The 24630-nt window shown below is 37.1% G+C and overlaps 1 protein-coding gene across 1 annotated transcript in view; it reads right to left on the bottom strand.

Annotated features, from left to right (window-relative positions):
• Positions 1 to 24630, bottom strand: part of LOC129423848 (uncharacterized) — a 94741-nt gene that overhangs the window by 40857 nt on the left and 29254 nt on the right. The window contains 4 exon segments of the mRNA XM_055180337.2: positions 19797 to 19877; positions 20063 to 20173; positions 20897 to 21092; positions 24080 to 24238. Of these exon segments, the coding sequence (XP_055036312.2) occupies positions 19797 to 19877; positions 20063 to 20173; positions 20897 to 21092; positions 24080 to 24238 (547 nt within the window).

The raw sequence follows: 24630 nt of genomic DNA, 5'->3' as shown, positions 1-24630 counted from the left end.
GAAAATAGTGTTTTTCGTCTTGTCACTTTCTTGGTATAGAAAACACGTTTTTACCCAAATTATTCAAAATGGATTTATTGCGTTTTGGAACGAAACTCTTCAAATTTATACATTTGGTGCCAATACTGTATGTCTATTTGGGGCTGTTTACACTTGGTATTAAGATGTGTTTTCATCGATCGGATCACAAGTGGACGAGACACATTACGTTTACACCTGATATTTAAATCCATCTCTTTTGTCCACTTTTGACCGCTTCTGTCCTGATTACTGTGAGGGAGTGGTCTGTCGAGACGGTGAGCGAGTCTCTCCGCTGTCATTTTATTTATTATACGGTTTACACGGATGACAACTAATATTATGTCGGAGTCCACCGGGTTTGTAAGTAAACATGCTGGACAGTTTTTTGTACATGAATATGTAAGAGCTTTCTCTGATACTTCAGCGCAATTGATGAAATAAGATCGCGCAACTTTCACACGCTTGCAAAATGAAACTGAGGAGATCAGCAGCTTTAGTTTTATCAATGAAAGGCTAAAAATAGCGTTTTTCACCGTGTGTTCGCGCCAGAAGTCTGAAAAGACGTAAAACATTGTGTTCAGTACCTCAGATTAGATAAATGGGAGGAGAGAATGCATTCGCGTGTCACATTCAACCACATGTGCGTTTACACTACAAAAGCAATCCGATCAAAAGGGGTTTCGACTACCTCTGAATGTGGTTGAAAGTGGTCGAAAGTGGACGAGCTCAAAACGTTTTGAACACCGTTTACACCTGGCATTAACGTCGTCCACTTGTGATCCGATCGATGAAAACGCATGTTAATGCCAAGTGTAAACAGCCTCTTTGAGATACCAATAAGCTATCTTTTGTACCAAAATGTGCCTCTAAGGAGGTACTAAAATACTGTTTAGGTGCAAAGCTGTACTTTTGAAAGGGTACCACCCCAGTGACAGCTGTGGTACATATTTTGTCAATTTTTTTCAGGCTACTTTGTTACAACTGTACTTAAACTGAAGGAAAAACATCTCTTTCATTTTACAGAAGAAAGTTATGGGTTTAAAATGACATGAGACAGAATTTTGATTTTGGGTTAACTGTGCCTTTAAGGACAGGCCGTCTGTGAAGGTTAGATGGAAGAGGCTTTGAAAGAGGGGAACCTGCTTAAACCCTGTGGCTTAACAGGACAGCTCACAATGGCTCTTTCTTTGGCCATGGGCTGATAAACCGACACTTGATCTCCACCTGGCTGTGGAGAGCTGTCATCCAGCTTATCTTCCAGTTGTTAGCCTGATATCCCCCACCCTGCCAAAGGGGGTCTGATCAGTGATCACACAGACTTAAGTGCACACAGCATAGAACCTATAACCCCATTCATCCACAAGGGGGCTTCCTGTCACCAGGACCACCACATGAAAATATTGCAAAACCAAAGTGTTAATCAAAGAGGAAAATAGGAAGTTTCGTAGACATATTTTACTTTAACACATAACTCTTCCCACAATGTGCTACAGACATGAAAGATATCTCATAAAACAGGATTAGAGCAATATATCGTACAGCAACATTATTTTGTAAATTTTGAGGTTTTTTTCAACTTGGACATTTAGCAACTGCACAGCAAGCCCCGCCATCCATCCATAACACTGTAGCATCATAGCTGTGACCTTTAATAGTTACAACTGACTTTGTCTTCAGATTTGTGTTGGTAATGCTTATTCTGAGAAGGAAGAAAAACAGAAGCTGTAACAAGAATGGGCAAAGATCTGTCTATATAGAGGAAGACTGCTGTGACAGACCGAGTACAAACAAACCCTTACTTTGAAGCAAAGACCATTTTTCACAAAATGAAAATGAATGTCTCAAACCTAAGGAAAACATAGCACATACGGTTTGCCATTTTTTTAAAACAAAAAAGGGAATGAGACTAGGACAATATCAGCCACTAGCATTGCTTAATATCTATATTTGCGTTTAATAAATAAAAAATGTAAAAACATTTATATTACTATTATTTAAGGTCTGTAACAAAAACTCGACAATTCTGAACATCCTCTGACGTGAAGACAGTTTAGACAGCTTAGTAAGAGGGCCAGATGATAGATATGTGGGAAAAGTCTAAAGTTTCCTAAAAAATGAAATGTACCCTTAGGCGTAGCAGATTATTTACACCCGTGGAAACATCAGTGGTGATAATGCGAGTGCAGAAGCAAAAACAGCTTAAAAAATTCAAACAATAAGAATTATTGCCCCAGATTACCCTTTACTGTTGCAATGTAAAATTTAGCGTCCAGCGTATTGGTCAGTGTCTAAATACGCATGTGCAATGCCTAGAAAAAGCCTTACAGAGTTACACACACACACAGAGGCCATCACGAAGGGGGATGATCTGAAATGATCTATCACAGACACACAGGCATTTATACTGTATGAGCAATGTCAAACCAGCCGTATCTTGCATTTTTGTCTGAAACACAATACAGTGTCATGTAAAACACTTTGCATGCCCTGACAGAAGGTCCTGGACTTTTAAATGATTTCTGAGGTGGGAATTGGAAACAAAGTACATTTTATACAGAGAAAAGATGTTAATAAAGAACAAAGGAAACACAAAAAGTTACTAAATTAATACAGCTGCCTCTTTCATTATGTTATTTTAGTCATAAAACTGGTTTAAAAGCTGTTTTTCTGTCACCAATGTCCTAATGTCAGTCTGGGGATTCAATTTAGCTCTATGTATTATTATATAAAAATGCTAATTAAGCGAAGTGGATATTCTAATATCCTAATATAAAATTTTAATATTAAAGGGATAGATTACCCAAAATTGAAAATTCTGTCATTGTTTACTCACCCTCGTGTTGTACTTAACCTGTATAAGCTTCTTTATTGTGTTGAACACAAAAGAAGATATTTTAATAAATTATGGTTAGCACACAGTTGATGGCACCCATTGACTTCCATGGTATTTGTTTTCCCTACTATGAAAGTAAATGGGTACCGTTAACTGTGTGGTTACAATAATATATAAAAACAAAACTCATACATGTTTAAAACAACATGAGGGTGAGTAAATAATGACAGAATTTTTATTTTTGGGTGAACTATCCCTTTAATTTTCTATAAATTATATTGTACAATATGTAAGGAATAACTGACAATTATTTAACTTATACTACGGTTACCACACCTTATATGATATATTTAAAAGGATTCGTCCGGATTTTGTACGTTCCAAAACGTCATTTTAAAGCTGGCAATGGAGGCTTGAGCCGTTGATAGCATTTTATGCAGTTATTAGAAAGAGAGTGAGAGTGACAGAGAGAAAGAAAGAAAGAAAGAAAGAGAGAGAGGGCGAGCGAGAGAGAGATTGTGTGAATGAGGCTACCTCTGTGCGTCCCTAAACAGCGCTGTTATTGCTTCGGAAAATCGTCTGTCATGTTGTTTTTGTTAGTCAGTTATTACAGTTAACTATGCAAAGTGATATGGAACTGTAATGCGGTCAAGAGAGCTGCCTGATACTACGTTCGCCGTGCGTTTCCCAGAAAATAATTGCACACCTCAGAACGTTAATCAGCCAGTCAGATTCAAGCATTCAATAGCCCTGTAGTATAAAATGAATTATACCACAGGGGCTGTTGAATGATTTTTTCTGATTACGGCACGTCGGCAATTATTCTTTACATATTAACTCTTTCCCCGCCAGCGTTTTTAAAAAAAGTTGCCAGCCAGCGCCAGCATTTTTCATGATTTTCACAAAAGTTTAATGCCTTCCAAAAAAAGTTCTTCTTTAAATATATAAACAAACAATATCTCAGATGAAAGAACAGACCCTCTGTTCACGTTTCATCCTACCTTCATTAGTTCTCTTGTAATCACCTCTCAAACATGGGTAGGATTCTTCAAAAACACCCAATTTTGAGCAAAAAGCTGAGATAATTCCATTTTTGTGAAGGACTTTTGATAGAGATCAGATGCAGAGCGATCTTTAAAACATACACGGAGTTCTTTCCCTTTCACGTGAGTCGCTACTTCCGGGTTGTATAAGTTGCGTAAGTGATAATAGCGGTATTGCGGAAAGACGGAAATTCTTTGGTGGGGAAGCGTTTTCTCTTAATTGACGAGATATCTCGTCAATGGCGGCGAAAGAGTTAAAGGGGACATTTTACAAGACTTTTTTAAGATGTAAAATAAATATTTGATGTCTCCAGGGTACGTATGTGAAGTTCTAGCTCAAAATACCATATAGATAATTTATTATAGCATGTTAAAATCGCCACTATGTAAGTGTGAGCAAAAATGTGCTGTTTTTGGGCATGTCCTTTAAAATGCAAATGAGCAGACCTCTGCAATAAATGCAGTGTTGCGGTTGGACAGTGTAGATTAAGGGGCTGTATTGTCCCCTTCTGACATCACAGGGGGAGCCAAATTTCAATTACCTATTTTTCACATGTTATCAAAGAATGGTTTAACAAAACTAAGTTATTGGGTTGATCTTTTTCACATTTTCTAGGTTGATAGAAGCACTAGGGACCCAATTATAGCACTTAAACATGAAAAAAGTTACATTTTCATGATATGTCCCCTTTAAAAGCAGAATTTGAGTTAAATACGTATTCATGTATTGTTTGAGTGAGTTTAAGTCACTTTCTACAGTACATAGTCCACACTGTCAAATAAATAAATAATAAATAGTCAAGAAATAGCCCCAAGCTCAGGTACACCTAAAAATAATTAGTAATTCAGGGGTGCACAGTGCGACCAAAGAGTGCACATTACTATCAAGTATTAGGTACATATTAGTACCAATGTATCCATACCTAATTGGTACATATTAGGACTTTGTAAAGGGTACTGCCCAAGTGACAGTTTAGGACCTTTATTGACCATGTTTTTGACAGTCCATGTCTGTATTTATTCTTCATGCTAATACTGAGACCTCACTTCCACGGTACATATTCAGGAAAGGCAGAAAAATCTTCACAGCACCATTACTTTGCAATAAAAAATAATTTGCAGAACCATTAAATGTCAAATATAGTCCAAATTTGCAGGCTGACACTAGACATGAACCTTGCATTTGTGGTAATCTGTGTTAAACCACCTCAGTAAAAAACTAAATTTCCCCCATATAACCCCAAACAACTGTAACCTCTCACATCTGAAGCCAAACCACAGACACTTTTAAGGCGAGACTGAACTAACACTTTATTACACAGACGAAATATAAACCAGAGCACAAACATTCTGTACGAACTAATTTTTATAAACCATTTAAAAAAGCCTGGCATGTCAGGTTAGTTGTGTCAAGTAGTAGTGAATACTTTGCAAAACAAACATATTTCAAAGGGTTGCCAGGGTGAGACCATACCTTTGGAATGTGAATCCTCCGACCCTGCACTCCGAATGGCATCAAATCAAACAAAATCCAACCCAGTAAACACATCCAAATCCTCATGATGGTACATACACACATGCACACTCGCATTCACTCGCCCATTCACACATCACCTACAACAAAATGCAGCTGAACTCACAGGTAGACCAGTCAAATACACACCCACAGTCTATCCACCCACATATATACTCATGTATGTCATCTACTTCATACAGTGAGACACCTGTATGAATGTGTGGCCTCCGGGGAAACTGAGCTGGTGTGTGTGCTTGTGTTCGCAAGTGGATAGAAGGCTTGTAAAAGTAATTACATGCTTGCCAAAGCAGATAAGCGCTAATACAAAAACACAATACAGAAACAGAAATGTACACAATTATTACTAAGTTTATAGGGACAAATAGGCCAACGGTAAATAAAAACACTATGCACACTTATGCAGGCACAACATTCATTTGGCATTGTCTGACAAAATGCACCAAAATGTCATACGCACCAAGCATTTCTTGACGGTTTGTAGAATGAGATGATTATCTGTATCGAGTTAAAGCGGAGCCATAAACACCCCCTTCAAACCACAACACAGGAATAATGACATGACATCTACAGCAATGTGCAGATTCCCTATACTGTACTGTTAAAATTTCCATCAGTCCGTCTGTCCCTATGTCATTGAACAAGAAGTAAGAGAGAAATGTCTTTGCATGACATAGTCAATTTGCATTCACTGCATTTGATTTATTGGGGGTTTGGGAATGGACTGTACTAAATCACTGACTCCGAACTGATCATTAGAGTCAGTGAGGCTGAGGGCAATGGCAACAGCAAGATATTGCCCAAGGACATATAGACAGAGAGATACAGTACAGACGCCTGCACAATGATATATAATCATACTTTCAAAAAAACGACATTAACTTGAGTAACTATTTGTATAGATAAACTCTAACAGGACCACAGCCCCATTATCTGATAATTAACTGATAATTGCCACTCTGACATCCAAAAGAGAAACATTCGCTATGACATGTAAAACAAAACAAATACATACAAATAGATATTTAAAGGGCACATATTATGCAAAATCTACTTTTACAAAGTGTTTGGAACTAAATGTGTGTTGGCAGTGTGAACACAACCACCCATTCTTTTTTAATCCCCCAAAAACTAAAGCAGTCTCATTAGATGCTGTTTTGATTCTCTTGTTAAAGGGATAGTTCACCCAAAAATGAAAATAATGACTCACCCTCATGTCATTCCAAACTTGTAAGACCTCTGTTCATCTTCGGAACACAGTTTAAAATGTTTTATATTTAGTCCGAGAGCTTGTTGACCCTTCATTGAAAATCTACGTACGGTATACTTTCCATGTCCAGAAAGGTAATAAAAACATAATCAAAGTAGTCCATGTGACATCAGTGGGTCAGTTAGAATGTGTTGAAGCATCGAAAAAAACATTTTAGTCCAAAAATAAAAAAAATTACGACTTAATTCAGCATTGTCTTTTCTTCCGCATCTTTTGTGAAGGGCATGCGCGAAAATAAAGTCACGTGACTGCAGTGACACGGATGACGTGTTATCCTCAGACGTGTTTGCAAAGTTGTTTTTTATCCGAAACTTACAGCGTGCGTCTCCCTTAGACTTTAAACGAAGCCCGGGCACAAAAAAACAACTGGGGCGCACCAGATAACACGTCAGCCGCGTCATACGTCATCCGCGTCACTGTAGTCACATGACTTTAATCCCATGTATGTGCTTTACAACAGACGCAGAAAAGAAGACAATGCTAAATAAAGTCGTAATTTTTGTTATTTTTGGATCAAAATTTATATTTGATGCTTCAACACATTCTAACTGACCCACTGATGTCACATGGACTACTTTGATGATGTTTTTATTACCTTTCTGGACATGGACAGTATACCGTACATAGATTTTTAATAATAAGTCAACAAGCTCTCAGACTAAATATAAAAGATCTTAAACTGTGTTCAGAAGATGAACGGAGGTCTTACGAGTTTGGAACGACATGAGGATGAGTCATTAATGACATTATTTTCATTTTTGGAAATTTCACTTTTTCCTCCCACCCAAATAGGGGCATTTTAAACATGTTATAACAAATAATCTGTAGATTATTTTGAGCTAAACTTTACAAACACATTACAGCCACACATGAGACTTATATTACATTTTGTAAAAATGGGCATAATATTGGACCGTTAACTCTTTCGCCGCCATTGACGAGATAACTCGTCAATTAAGAGAAAACGCTTCTCTGCCAATGACGAGAATTTCCGGCTTTCCGCAATACCGCTATTTTCCACCAGGTGGTGCACTTCCGCAACTTATACAACCCGGAAGTAGCGCCTCACGTGAAAGAGAAAGAACTCTGTGTATGTTTTAAAGATCGCTCTGCATCTGATCTCTATCAAAAGTCATTCACAAAAATGGAATTATCTCAGCTTTTTGCTCAAAAATGGGTATTTTTGAAGAAACCTACCCATATTTGGGAGGTCATAAAAAGAAAACTAATGAAGGTAGGATGAGTTTTTTTGTTTGAAAGCAGAGGGTCTGTTCTTTCATTAAATATATAAACAAACAATATATCAAAAGAAGAACATTTTCTGGAAGGCATTAAACTTTTGTAAAAATCATGAAAAATGCTGGCGCTGGCTGCAACTTATATTAAATGCTGGCGGGGAAAGAGTTAAAGGGATAGTTCACCCAAAAATGAAAATTCTGTCGCTATTTACATTTACTTACTATTCTGAAAAATGTTTGTAACCAAACCGTTCGCGGACCCAATTCACTTCCACAGTAGGAAAAAAAATACTATGGAAGTGAATGGGGCCCACGAATGATTTGGTTACAAACATTTCTCAAAATATCTTCGTTTGTTATACAGGTTTGTAACAACATGAGGGTGAGCAAATGATGACACAATATTTATTTTGGGGTGAACTATCCCTTTAATAAATTACAAACATGTTGTAGTAATCTGTACTAAACAGCGAGCAAATGATCTCATTGCTGCTAAGGGGCACCAATTACAGTAAAAGAGATAAACGCATTGTCTTTGTAGAAACTTATTTTGGGCTTCACCCTTCAGCGAATCCATTTCATAAGAAGATAACTCTTCTGTGCTGTTTCAAATGACAATAAACAAATAAAGTCAAAGATACTTTTTATGTTTGGTTGGCCTGAACCTGCTTGTATGTTTATTTAGATCTGTGTACCAAAAACTATATACATTTTTAATGTTAAAGAGTATGCACTACAAACACCATACATCTTAATGTTTACAAGCCTGCGATACGAAGGAAAAATATTTATTACTGGTAATGAGCATGCATGCCCAGCAGACAATTTTGCATCCAAACAAAATGTTAATATCCAAACACAGTCCAGACGTCTAAGCTAAAACAAGTTAAAATTTAGGCTGTCAGTAAAAATTTAATGGAATCGTGTAGAAAAACACAGAAAATATGTTCATCAATAAACCAAACACCTTAATCACTGTTGACTTTGCTTACATGATGGCATATCATACATCATGCAAGTTACTAAAGCAAAAACAACCAAATTCGAGTTTCTTTTGGCAAGAAGTGTGTTACTTAATGCTGGGATATATTGGGTCTATAGGTAACCTATATGGTGAAATGACTGCTTTTGCTTTTACATGTTACAGTAATGTTAATAAGCACTACAATCTGCTGATCAGGCTTTTCAGCTCATCTGATATTGAACTTGTTTTATCTAGTTAAATGACAGAATGAGAGCTTATACCAACTTACATCATAGGTAAGATTAATCCTGCGATGACAGATGTGTTTGTAAGTTCTAATAACCCCCAAAGTTGCGTGGCAACTGATCCATGAGCTCATCCTCGGTGCTCAGTCCGTGCATGTGTGCCAATATATGTTGATCTTTAGGGGATCTTGCTTATAATAAAGGATGTCAGCTAAGGGTGATTTCTGTGCCACTAGCAGCACCAAAACAATCAAATGGTCCCTCCATTGACCTGTGGGTATTAAATGTTGCTTGTAAACAACAAGTGCACCATTCTTGAAAAAGAGAGATGAATTATGTCATAACAAACAGTGTACAACAGTTTATGTGCCAAACTCTTTGAGTTTACTCGCTTCATTCGCGTGTAAAAGCAGCGCGTGAAATTCTAGTCATTCGAGACAATCACACGGAAATTCGCATCATGGGAGGGGCTTCTGCGACTTCTACTTCCTGTAATCACATCACTACTAGAGTAAGGTCCTGATTGGTTAACGCGGTGTGGAAATCCGCTGAAGTTTAGCTCAATTCGCGCGTAATCACGTCTTTGCATTGACTTAACATGTAAATCACTCGCGCTTGCCCCCTCTACTGTGTCTGGTGTGAACCCTAGCTTTTATTTATTGTCAGAATATTGGGAAAGGAATGACATAGTGAGAGACATTTTTTAAAATGCCACGGGCAGTGGCGCCCCAGGATTGTTTTCAGGGGGGCACAAAGGGGCCAGTACAAATCTTAGGGTGGCACAATTAAAAAAATTATTATGCCTGAATCTAATGGTCCACAGTTTTCCCTTTGCTTTTAATGCTACTTGTATAGTTATTCTTATTTATTACTAGTATATGATTACCTAGAGACAAATAAAAATAGCAAATAATTGAAAGATCAGATGGTGGAATAGTATTAATCTATCAAAGATGAGTATCGACCGATCATCGTTTGATTTGTGTATTTAAAATACATTATTTTATTAAACTATACAATGAGTTATATGAAGTGTTATCCAGTTAACATACTGTAATTAAATGAGTGACATACTTTAGTCCTTGACATGTTTCTAGTCTTCTATAAACTTTTCTCGACGTGGGCACCAATCTTACCTCTCTCTCTGTCTCTCTCTCTCTCTCTCTCTCTCTGTCTCTCTCTCTTTCACACACACACACACACACACACACACACACACACACACACACACACACACACACACACACACACACATATACATACACATACACATACACATACACATACACACAAAGACGCGTTTGAAGGGAAAAGCGCGTGTTTTCGGCAATTGCGCAGCCCAATTCGAGTCATTGGCATTTCGCATCGCCCCTTGCGAGGACGCGTCTGTTTGATTGCGTCTTTGCATTGACTTTGTATGTAATCTACTCGCGCAAATCGTTGAACTTGCGTTTGGTGAGTATGCCCCATAATGAATGGAAACACATTATTCCCTTCGCGGCACCGCAGACAGCGAGTGCACATGCACAAGTGCAGCGGGTACACTAGCAAGAGTAGAGTGAGACCTTCAGCCTATGTGCCGGGCTTTTTTAAGGGGGCACAGTGTGCACAGCTCACAGAAATGTGTGCATACACAGACATCAAACGAAAAACGAAATATTATAGATTCTTCAGTCTTTTCTATGGCACTTACATTTCTAACAATCTGAGCGCCCCAGCCTTCATGCAAAAACCTCCAAAACAAAAGTGTTGACTAACTTTTATATCAAATACTATTCAATCGGATTTATGACATATTGGCATCATATTTACATCTGAAACGGCATGTTTTGTTTATTTACGTTTTGTTTAATGACTTCTAATTGTGTCATTAATGCATTTTGCAAAACAACTGCATTATCCTATGAAATTAATGTAATTTTAAATCCATAAAGTACATAAACAACGAAAATGACATAAGCTATAGCCACGTGATTGATTGTAATGTTCAATAACGATTTAAAACAATATGTTTAGATAAAATTATTAGAGTAACGGACTTTTGCATTAAATGTACCTCGTATGTGAGCATGTGTGATTCTGCGCCCCCGTGAACTCTGGCGAACTTTGGCGTTGTGCCAAGAAGATAAATCTAGAAATCTCTACTAATATAACGTCCAGACGGTCACATTTTAAACTATACATTTTCTACACAGAGGAGGTTAACTGCACATTACCGTCCTGGGGTTTGGAAATGTTGTGGGCGTTTCTTATACGTTTTAATTCCTCAGATAGCCAAATGCAACAGCAAAGCTTGTGAGCGCACTCCGACGCTGATGACGCCAGATTAAAAAAATTTAACAGGATCAAAGCAGCGAAAATGACAAGTGAAAGTGACAAGGATGCAGCACAGAATTGATAATATTGCGCATATTAAACAGATTAAATGACAAGTAACAGATTAATGGATGCTTCTTTGATTTTGAGGTTGCATGCAAAATCCAGTTGGCTCAAAAATCTAGGGTCAGTTTGAATGGGCATGACGTCTCTGGTGCCGGGGTTTAGCTCCGGATGGCCCCAGCCCAATTTAAACCCTGACAGTGATTATCTAAGTTGAAACAATATGCTTTATATAACGTAGAATTAACTGAGTTTTACTTACTAGTTTGTGAGTTTCTTCTGTTATGCATGCAATGGCTGAACAGGAGCGAACAGGACGTCACGTGTACGTTACATGGATGGTAGTGCGGCTGCGCGTAATCGCGGGTAAAGGAGAGGGGAGGGGTTAAGGTTGTATTCTATTTAACACATTATACAAATGTATTTTATTTTTTTACATAGTGCTTTTAGTGTACATTTTAATGAATACATATTACTACTATTATTTCAATCTAAAAATCTAAAAAAAAAATGACATTATGACATTACCACATTAATTTACCATGGATTCTGTGTAATTAAACCTACAAAAAATAAGGCTACTAACCAAAAGCACTACTTTGTATAATTTAATATGTTTTTAATAAAATTAAAAAGTTTTAGTTTTAGAGCTGTTTTTTGTCATACATTTTCTTTAGGGGGGCCGCGAAGGAATGCGGCGTACACAAGGGGGGTCACATGCTGAAAAAGTTTGAGAACCACTGCCTTAAACATTTTGACAAACTATATATCACTGGAAAGCTCTAAGAGTGTAGATTTCATATTTCATCACCATTTGGGGAAAATTATGACTTAGTGAGAGTCAGTTTCTAAAATGTCACAGGGCCACAGGTGAACCCAGTTTGTTTTTACATATGTATAGCACTAATAGCCTTTTCTTAACCTAAACAATTTTGACAAACTATATATCATTGGAAAGCTCCAAGAGTGTAGTTGTTATACATCATCACCATTTTGGGAAAGAGTGACATAGTGGGAGTCAGTTTCTAAAATGTCACGGGCCCATTCAATTCAATTCAATTTTATTTATACTGTATAGCGCTTTTCACAAGTGTTAATTGTTGCAAAGCAGCTTTACATGAGAAGATGTAGAGGAGAACACAGAAAATCAATAGATAATATAAGAAGTAGAGGCCCAATTTGTTTTTACATATTTATAACACTAAACCTAAAAAAAATCTTTATAAACTATATATCACTGGAAAGCTCAATGTCATTGAATGATAATAGAATGATAATGATGATAATGTAGTGACAGGTTTTTGTTACATGACCCCACTCCCATAGAAATGCACATTAAAGGGGACATTTCACTTTTTTTAAATGTAAAAAAAATATTTGGTGTCCCCAGAGTACATATGTGAAGTTTTAGCTCAAAAGTCGATTATAACATGTTAAAATTGCCACTTTGTAGGTGTGAGCAAAAATTTGCCATTTTGAGTGTGTCCTTTAAAATGCAAATGAGCTGATCTCTGCACTAAATGGCAGTGCCGTGGTTGGATAGTGCAGATTAAGGGGAGGTATTATCCTCTTCTGACATCACAAGGGGAGCCAAATTTTAATGACCTGTTTTTTCACACACTTGCAGAGAATGGTTTACCAAAACTAAGTTACTGGGTTGTTTTTTTCTCATTTTCTAGGTTGATAGAAGCACTGGGGACCCAAATATAGCACTTAAACATGGAAAAAGTAAGATTTTCATGATAATTAATATATATTCATAACACTCTATCGTTGTATAATTCTACAAAAATGTTAACAAACTATTGTATATATCATTGAAAAGCTCTAAGAATGTAGTTTCATATTTCAAAACGTTTCGGCAGTAATAATAATGCAGTGACAGTAATTAAATAATTTGTGACAAGATTAGGCAGCAAACCATTGACACCTAGTGTCCGTTGTTGGTTAAACTTCTAAAAGTGTAACACAAACCTAATTTTATTTGTGATTTTAACTTGAAATTTGGATCACAAGTACTTGAGACTTATGTCTTAAATTGTGAAGCGTTTCTGGCGTGAAACATTTCATTTTTATAATTTTATGTATAAAATATATACTTTATTGCAATATTTTTATTTATTACAATAAATGTAAACTGCTATTCAGTGAAAACCTTTAAAGTGTCTTCTTTAAAACAAGACCAAGATTAGGTTTCTAGACCAAAAACTGGCAGCGTTCAATGCACATCAACTTTGCACTCCACACTCAAAAGGGTGGGGGGGGGGAGTTGTGACAGAAAGGGGGTTAATGATGTTTGTCTTTCAAAACACCCATAATAATAAAACCTGAAAATATTTTATGAAAGTAATTTTCCCCTCTAGGCACAAAGCTGGCAATGCTTGTCAACACATTTGTCAGTTAACAAACAAATTACCTTTAGATATTAAAATGAGTTCAAAGGCATGTCTAAAGCTGTTGAATTCTGAGTAACTTCCCTGAGGAGGACTCAGGACATCGTGCACTAACCCAAACAAGTTTAGTGCACGATGCACCTCTACCAAACAAATCCCACAAAAAGAACAGGCCTATTCTAAACACACAACCAATTTTTAAACAAAGTACACTGCCTTTCAGAATAACAATCCATCAATCAAAAACAAACAGACACTAACAAACACACACACAAACACTGGGCCAAAAAACATACTATAAACATACATTATACATACTATAAAACTAACAGTTAAGGCCCTATGCTCACCAGAGAGTTTTTCCTTGCGGTTGGCGTAATTTCACTGGTCACACAATTCAATTATGATTATTATGTAAACGATTCAATTAAATAATTTGTGTAGCATCTGTAACGTCTCTATTGAGTGCTTTACATCCTAAAGAACTTTCAACAGGAGTCCATGAAACTATAAAATGCGCTTCATTTACGCTAATAGCTTTTCGTTGCCAATAGCATTTTGTTTCTCTTTCCCTGTCTTGTCGTCATTCCCGAGGACAATTGGACTAACAGACCCAGTTCCATCTGCCGTGGAGGTCATCACGCCACTGATCTATTGGCCTTCCTTCAACGTGATGCCCAGCCGATGTCAGACCAACGACCACCAGCTGCCCCCATCTAATCTATTTATTTGTGTATATACACATATACATAATATATATATATATATATATATATATATATATATATATATATATATATATATATATATATATATATTTATACAACAGTTCTTTCTGGTTCTCGAATCTGATTGGCTAAGAGCTATGCGATATTGTGCTGATAACGGCACTGTAACCTCTTCACCTTTCGTATTATTCCGCCACCTAGTGAATGGAGGTCCTAAGCAGGCTCATCTCTGAATGGAAAAACACAGACGCGTTGTTTTGAATCACTCTCCGTGTGTCACATTAGTTTACTAGCTCATAAATCAGTCTGTGAATCCCCAATCGGAAGTTATTATTCCGTCAAAGATCAGCGCTCTTGGATGTTACGTTAAAGTTAATGGGAGAAATGTCTTGTCACATCGTGTGGACGATTAACACTTGGAAAGAGGAATATAAACACTCGGTTTTTTCTGGAGCTATATCTTTTATCAGAACGCGAAAACACTGTGGAACTGCAGGTAAGCACCGCAGCTTTTAAATGTGGACATTGATCATTTACTTTATCGTGACGTGACTATTAAAACATGTTATGAGATATCGCCACTGGTATATTTATAAGCAGCATGCAAAAACATCTCTCTGACACTTATAAAAAAAACGTTTTGTATAGTACTGACAAGAACAAAGTTTAATAATAATAATCGAGTGCTCGTATCGCGTTAAGAATAAATGAGAACGCAATAGTAACGTTATACAAGTATAGTTTTATTAACTTTTACCTCGCGCCAAAACAATAACAACACAAAAGACACTAAATATGAATAAAAAACAAGTAATAGTTTCATCATTACACCAAATACTGCTGATTTGATCTCATTTTGACGATCATAAACAAACAAGGCCAACATGAGAGCCAGGGAATCCCTGTCAGAGATGTAGCCCAGAGAGGGCGGTGGTCAGCGGGGCGAGTGAACACTGACGTCCGCTCATGCTTTGGTTCTCATTCGTACCGGATCTTTGAAGCAAACGTTCAAACAGGCGCTATCTTTACTAATCGACTGCAGATTTAAATATAATACATACATATTCTCGACTGAACTAATCTTAAAACTACACTTTGTGACCAAGAAACGGTAATATAAAGTAACGGCTTTTCCGTCCATTGAGTTGTTATGAGCTTCAAAGCAGCCGAAAGTTTTACCTGTCATTCTGGCCGCCCTCAAATCCGTGGCGGAAGAAGTAGTTCTCAAACAAAGAGGCTTTTAAAATAACTCCGTTGTTGTTTTCTAGTTTTCGTTTTTCAAACGTGTGCCGTCGAACTGTTGTATAAAAGCAATATCGCTCTCGGAGTCGTGCGATACAGCTCTATATCATCACGGCTGTGACTGCCTCCGGCACTCGGCCGACGGCCTCGTGCCTCTGGCCTAATCACAGCCGTGATGATATAGAGCCATACCACACTCCTACTCGAGCGATATTGCTTAAATATATATATTTCTAAATATATTTCTTACATTTCTAAATCTTTTACCTATTGCATAAAATATCCTCTATAGAATCAGCTTTTTCTGTCTCCCCCCAAGGGTTTTTTTTTATGATGTGTTTTTTCTTGCATCTTTTAATGCAAAGCTGTTTTGAAAAAAATAAGCAATTGTGAAAAGTGCTATAAAAATAAAATTGAATTGAATTGATTTACACTGTCTCCTGCATGATAGGCGAGTAATTTTTGCATTAGCATCACAACGCATGGTAAAATCTATTATACAGTATTTAACAGCCCTAAATCATAGCAGCCAAAGTGCTCAGCTGAAGAAATGCTGGGTGCTGGCTTTTCCAGCCATGTATAAACACTTTGGTGGACACGGGGCCTAGCGGTTATCTTAAACTGGGCATGTCATGTAGGTGGATTTTATTCTGGCCTGCACCATGTCACAACCTCTGACCTTTGGTTACGTTAAAGGGCTTGAAGAAAGCCAGATGTTTCTTATTAATCGTTCCACTAGGAAAATACATCCATGAAACTGGCAAACTAAAAACAGCAGAGACATCAAAGGGAAACACCATTGTACGTGCACAGTCAAGAGGTTACACCTGAAGAAAGACAAAATCAGGAGAAATAAAACCGGTTATATTTTTAAAAAATACTGGTCTTTAATCTTTGAAATCTGTCAGATTTTTGTCAAAACGTAATAGAATACAAGTGACTGATTGTGGCACATGAAACGTTAGATGTTTAAACCATTTTCCACTTTGGTTTAAATTCTCATGGAGTCCATCAATATTCATAGCTTTCCAAGTTGGGTCAAAGCCCAGGATGACCCTGAATCCACAAGCCAAATAACTCACAGCTGTCAAACACACATGGCGTCTCATCAGGACCATGCGTGCACTCGACCGGGACTGGTCTAGCTCAGTTACACTACGCACCAGCTTTAGTCGGCTTAACAGAGGACAACTGGAAATCTCTCATAGGCTTGGTATGCGTGCTCAGATTTACTTTGTAGTATGCAGCATGAATTTTTGTTTGTTTGTTTTTATGATTTTTTTATTATTGGGGATTCTTTTCAGTTTTGTACAGTACACAAAGCAAATATCTGACAGGTGACATGACTTTAATTACCCTAGTAAATGCGACTTTAAATATTGCTTAAGAGGTTTAATATGTTGTAAGCAATATATAGTTGTTCACATGCAATGCTTAAGGCCACAATTCCAGGTAGTTACACTAAGTACTGTATCTAATAAACACAAGATTTACAATTTTTTCACTGACAGGAACGCTATTATTGACACTGTCAGCAGAAACTGTAAAAATAAATGCTTAAACATGCCAAGATATGTGCGACACGGTAGATACATGAGCGCAAGTCATGATGTGCCCAGAACAGGACTGAGCAAATCCAATAACAAGTTCATAATATCATAATATCCCAAAAGACGTCTAATAGCCATCCAAACACAGCCCAGACGTCTTAGCTAAACAAGATAAAATGTGGGCGGTCAATGAAAATGTAATAGACGTCTAACATAGCTAAAACTAAAATAAAATAAATAAATAAATGAAGCAAGGTGGAATATCATTCATCTCACAATTTATTTTGGCAAAAACACCACATTCAAAGTTATTTTGGGTAGAAGTAGGCTACTCATAGTTGGACTATATTGGATCTATAGTTAACCTCTGATGAAACCATTTGCTTGCTGGAATGTTTTTTGTTAAATTAACCATAAATGTCCTATTTACTTTCTTTGAATGAAAACAGAACACAAAATAGTGGACACTGCAAAAATTATGATTTTCAGAAAAAAACAGCATGAAAAAATAAGAAGGTAACTAATAACAGACTACATCCCCAGGGGCGTTGCTTGCTAGGGTCGGATGGGATGATGGGCTGAGGAATGACCTCACAGACACAGCAAATAATTGTATTTTTATTATATTATTTGCAATGTGAACATACTAAAGAAACCGTTAAAAACAGTATTTTAGTTGTTCCTATTTATCGTTGGTCTGTCTGTCCTCTTGGTGGTTGTCATGTTTCTTTTTTTGATGTTTTTTTCCTCACATAGAAATTGACATTGTAAGCTGTGAGAAGTTAAAAAACTTTTAAGTTATTAAGAATTGATAAATAGATTAGTTGTTTGTTTTATTATTACCTAATGAAATACGATGTTCGATGACTGTCTTGTCAACCTGCCAGACTAAACAGATACTGAACAACTCAAAGCGGAATAAGCAGAATAAATGACACGTAAAATAAAAGTTGATCTACTGCAGACAGTCAGACTTTGTGTACTAGAAAAAACAAATACGAAGTAAAATATAAATGCAAGCAGAACAAGGGAAAAAAGGAAATAAAGTTTGGGTGAGCAGTTTAAAGAAAGCAAGAAAACCTCATTATATACAAAAGTTATTAACAAAAAGAATAAATTTTCTTGTCCACTGCAATCGTCCCTCTCTTATTGAGAATCATGCAACACTAGATTTTAAAGAAAAAATGTGAGTGGTGCTTGCTGTGGCAAATCTTGGGACACAAAATGTTACAACAAGGTTAATGAGTCAAAGAGCCCACCCCCATGTCTCTACAACGTTCTGATGCAGAGATATAGCTCTTGCAAAACAGTATTCTCATTGGTGGATACGGAGTGAACTGGCATCCACCAATGATTATACTCCAAGCCATTAAAGGAATATCCCAGGATTTATTTTTGGAGTAAATCTGCAGTAGTTTTAAGCAAAAAGAACCATTTTCCTATCTCAAGACCAATGACGAAACCGTGCATGCAACCTCAGATCATGACTATGATTACATCTAGCTAGTTTCATGATTATACACTTTAGTTTAGCGAAGAAAAAGTTAATTTAATTAAACCAACTAGTGGTGCAGTCATACCATCTTTTTGGTGTGGCCTTGGACTCTGCCCATACATCAGCGTATCAAATCTGGTAATAAAATCTCATCTCGGCCATTTCTGATAGAAATTTTAACATGATGCCAATATAGTTTTTTTTTTCCTACGGTGGTTTCAAGTTGATCGGTATAACTCTGTTGGTAATATTTGTGTGTATTATTTAAAAGCTCTTTTGCTGCGCAAAACTAAGCGTAAGGTGAAACCTGCCATGTTTGGACTCTATGCCTCTTCAGGGCTTGACCCCTAAAAATAAAAAAAAAATTGTGAACTTTAAAAGATCAGGGGCTTTTGACTAAACATAAGGGGTAGCGTTTGGGCGAGCAGTTTAAAGAAAGCAAGAAAACCTCATTATTTCAGACAAAATATTACAAAAGTTATTAACAAAAATAATCTATTTTCAAATCTGGTAATAAAATCTCATCTCGGCCATTTCTGATGGAAATTTTAACATGACGCCAATATAATTTTTTGTTTTTCCTACGGTGGTTTCAAGTTGATCGGTATAAGTCTGTTGGTAATATTTGTGTGTGTTATTTAAAAGCTATTTTGCTGCGCAAAACTAAGCGTAAGGTGAAACCTGCCATGTTTGGACTCTACGCCTCTTAAGGGCTTGACCCCTAAAAATAAAAAGTCATTTGTGAACTTTAAAAGATCAGGGGCTTTTGACAAAACATAAGGGGTTTTAGCCCCCAAAGCCCCCTATCGCAACGCCACTGTGCATCACCATGGTTCAGATCGACTTAGCATTGCTACTCACAGTTATTTTTGCACGAACAGAGTCTCCGTCCTCGGTTGTCTCTAATAAATCCTCCAGATCATTTGAGGACAGCAGGAGTTCCTGGAGAGAGACAGAAAAAGAGAAACATGTCTCTGTTTTTGAAACCAAATTAAGATTCAGAGAGGCGTGGCATACAACGCAATTTAATTTCAGGCGTTGCTTTATGCATTAAAAATCGGCAAAGCTTGTAAAAGCTATTCTGATGAAGAGTATGGTTACTGTGGAGTCTCAAATGGCTCGCTTACCCCCTCAGGGTGTATGCGGGGAGATCGAGGTGGTTTGTGTCCTTTACCGCTACAGTGATCTCGCGCTGCATCTGGGTCTCCCATCAGAAACGTCACTTGCATTAAATCGCCCTGTAGAGATGAATGAAACCACATTATACCTTGACAGATGCACACACATGCATACAACTCGCATGGCTTCACAAAGCATGCACGCATGATTACAAACAGACAAAATGACTATCAACTGGTTCTACACTTATAAACATAAAATGCAAGAAAATAAATGAAGCAGTCACTAAAACAGTGCACGTACGGAATATAAATGTATGTGGCATTGGAAAAAGGCTTCAGTCATAAAAACTACAAAAAAGATCAAGCTTAGTTTTAAATCTTGTGTAATAAAATCCATAATCAAAGAGTGCTAGTTATAGCATTTATTTTAAAATTTGAAAACCTAATAAATCAATCCCATGTTCAGGTTTTCATCAGACATCTTTTATGTTGGAAACAACACTAACAGATTGTAAAAGACATAAACGACATAAAAAACATTAAAACGTTATTCGCCTGTCAGCAAAAGAATAGACATTCCATCTGGTATCTTGGATGAGTATAAACACAGATGTTAGGATTGGGCATACTAACTCCAATGCGCTGAGAGATCCTCTATAAACCCAACTTTGGGTTAAACTGCCAAGAGAGACTGTACTGGAGATGTATTTACATCTTGTGCCGAGAGCTGATGAGATGAAGGATTATAACTGTTTCCATCCAGCAGGAAGTGGATAGATATTTCATGTTTGTACAGTATGTTTGAGCCATACAAATCGCAAGTTTATTTTGCATCCTTACCTCAAATGGGGTCTCAAATCCCTCAATGATTCCTCCCACCATCACTAGGCCATCTGTGGAGATCCCCAGACCCTCTTTGTAGGCCCAGTCCATGCTCTCAACCATAGAACAGTCCACATACAACGCCAAGCGGCCTGTGGAGACGCTGAATGCCACGCGATGCCAGTCGCCGTCAGACAACACTGTCACAGGAAACCTGGGAACAACAAGACACGATTTTAAAAACTGTGATGACTTAATTTTCTTGTTAAAGGAATGTTAAAGGAATACTTCATCCAAAAATTATATCCAATCATATACTTTAGCAAAGTTAAAAGGGGATATATCATGAAAATCTGACTTTTTGCATGTTTAAGTGCTTTTGGGTCCCCATTGCTTCTATCAACCTATAAAATGTGATAAAGATCAACCCAGTAACTTAGTTTTGGTAAACCATTCTCTACAAACATGTGAAAAAAATAGGTCTTGAAATTTGACTCCCCTTGTGATGTCAGAAGGGGATAATACTATCCAACCATGGCACTGCCATTTAGTGCAGAGATAAACTCATTTGCATTTAAAGGGACACACCCAAAAATTTCACATTTTTGCTCACACCCACAAAGTGGCCATTTTAACACGTTATAATAAATTATCTATATGGTATTTTGAGCTAGAACTTCATACATACTTTGGGGAAAGCAAAGATCTTAAAAAAGTCTTGTGAAATGTCACCTTTAAGGTATGATTTCAGAAGACTTAGAAATGAATGTGTTTTCTGTAGCTCAAGAGCAACAAAAAATGTGAAAGTTTGATCCCAGGGACGACAAATACTGATATAAAAATATAGATTTAGTGCATCCCACAATTGCTGTCAATGTAAAAAGGACATGAATATAGCAATAGAGTTTAATAGATGGTTTTATATTTTGCTTTCAAATCCATTTTTGAAGCCTTATTCCCAAAGTTGCATTCAACTAATTTTTGGTGGGTAAACTTAGTGAACAAAAGACAACACGTTCTGTCTCATTTTCTCCATTATTTTGTACATGCAAAGCCTTTAACTAAACAAAAATCCATAGGAGAACACAGTTATGAACATTACAATACAAAAATGTCAGCATTATGATTAATGAAAATCACAGAAATTAAAAATATTAGCATAAAACTCTCATTTATTTTGTCATGCACTTGGAAAATTTGGCAGCAGGTCCAAATATTTACATTTATACAACAGTTCTTTCTGGTTCTCGAATCTGATTGGCTAAGAGCTATGCAATATTGTACTGATAACGGCACAGTAACCGCTTCACCTTTCGTATCATTCCGCCACCTAGTGAATGGAGGTCTAAACAGGCTCATCTCTGACTGGAAAAACACAGACGCGCTGTTTTTAAACACTCTCCGTGTGTCTCATTAGTTCACTAGCTCATAAATCAGTCTGTGAATCCCCAATCGGAAGTTATTATTCCGTCAAAGATCAGCGCTCTTGGATGTTACGTTAAAGTTAATGGGATTAATATCTTGTCACATCGTGTGGACGATTAACACTTGGAAAGAGGAATATAAACACTCATATTTTTTCCGGAGCTATATCTCTTATCAGAACGCAAAAACACCGTGGAACTGCAGGTAAGCACAGCAGCTTTTAAATGTGGACATTGATAATTTATTTAATCGCGACGTGACTATTAAAACATGTTATGAGATATCGCCACTGGTATATTTATAAGCAGCATGCAAAAACATCTCTCTGACACTTATAAAAAACAGTTTTATATAGTACTGACAAGAACGAAGTCTAATAATAACCGAGTGCTCGTATCGCGTTAAGATGAAATGGTAAACCAATAGTAACATTATATTAGTATAGTTTTATTAACTTTTACCTCACGCCAAAACAATAACAACACAAAAGACACTAAATATGAATAAGAAAACAAGTAATAGTTTCATCATGACACCAAATACTGGTGATTTGATATAATTTTTGACCATCAGGCCAGCATGAGAGCCAGGGAATCCCTGTCAGAGATGTAGCCCAGAGAGGGCGGTGGTCAGCGGGGCGAGTGAACACTGACGTCTGCTCATGCTTTGGTTCTCATACGTACTGAATCTCACTAAGCAAACGTTCAAACAGGCGCTATCTTTACTAATCGACTGTAGATTTAAATATAATACATATATATTCTCGACTGAACTAATCCTAAAACTACACTTTGTGACCAAGAAATTGTAATATTTAAAAACGGCGAATCCTTCCATTGAGTTAATATGAGATTCAAAGCAGCCGAAAGTGTTACCTGTCATTCTGGCCGCCCTCAAATCCGTGGCAGAAGAAGTAGTTCTCAAACAAAGAGGCTTTTAAAATTACGCCGTTGTTGTTTTCTAGTTTTCGTTTTTCAAACGTGTGCCGTCGAACTGTTGTATAAAAGCAATATTGCTCTCGGAGTCGTGTGATATAGCTGTAGGCCGCTGGCCTACGGCCTCGTGCCTCTGGCCTAATCACAGCCGTGATGATATAGAGCTATATCACACTCCTACTCGAGCAATATTGCTTAAATAAACTACTATGAACTACTTTGACTTTTTCTGACATTTTCTTAATGTTATTAATGAACATAATGAATGTTTTATTGAGTGCATATATTGATACTGATTATTGGCTGATACATTGGTGCATCTCTACTATGAACTAATAACTTTATGAGTCATGACATAAAAATAAATAAAGAGAGGATGGTTTTGCCATCATATAAAAAAAGATGAATGACAGTTAAAGACAAACATGCAGAAAAAAGGAGGTAAAGAGAGAATAAACAGACATAACAGGAATAAACAAACATAACAGGATCCACTTAGAGGTCTCATTTGAATGATCTTTCTCTTCCTGTCATCACGGCTTTGGGGGCGAGCAAGTAAAAACCACAAAACAATCAGGATCACCAAACACTGTAATTGAGTTTACAGATGGTTCCGAAACATTTCAAATGGCTCAGCAAAGACAATTATCATGTTTTCTCTTTTACAAAACAACTTCATTCTGTGATTAATTGTTTGGATGTCTAAACTCTTGTCTGCTTGAAAATAACTAAACAAAATATGGGAAAAAGTGTGTTTTAGAGACAGATGAAGGGGTTGAGTTTAACTACAGTAAATGTATTTGCTCTGGAAAACAAAAAAAAAGGACACGTGAAAACTCACTCATAATGTCGCTGCTGGGTACTGATGAAGGTGATGGCGTAGGCACTGATGCGGACCTGCAGTAAAATGTGTCCGTCCGGGCTAAGGAAGGTGAGCAGGCTGCGGTCTTCAAGCTGGGAGCTGCGCAGACGCAGCAGCAAACTAAACTCATCAGCAAACCTGAGACAAAATTGTTCAAAAAAGAAAATTCATAAGGCACGTGAACTATCAAATTGTAGCATTGGGTCAAAAATGGACAAACCCACCCGGTTGGGTTGTTTTAACACAAAATGCTTGGTTGGTTTAACCCATTGTTAGGTTAAATATAATTTTGTTGGGGGTTAATTTAAATCAGCACCTGAGTTTGTTCCTTTTTGACCCTTTTTGATTTGTTTTGCAACCCATGTAGTTGGGTCACATATGGACAAACCCAACTGTCGCGTTATAAGTAACCCTATGCTGGGTTGTTGTTACCCAGCTAAGGGTTGAAACAACCCATCTGTTGGGTTTGTCCATAGTTGACCCAACTATGGGTTACATTTTTTTTACTTATTCCCCGCCAGCCTTTTGCA

Source organism: Misgurnus anguillicaudatus, chromosome 9, assembly GCF_027580225.2.
Source record: "Misgurnus anguillicaudatus chromosome 9, ASM2758022v2, whole genome shotgun sequence".
Taxonomy (NCBI): domain Eukaryota; kingdom Metazoa; phylum Chordata; class Actinopteri; order Cypriniformes; family Cobitidae; genus Misgurnus; species Misgurnus anguillicaudatus.
This window is presented reverse-complemented; position numbering and strand designations above follow the sequence as displayed.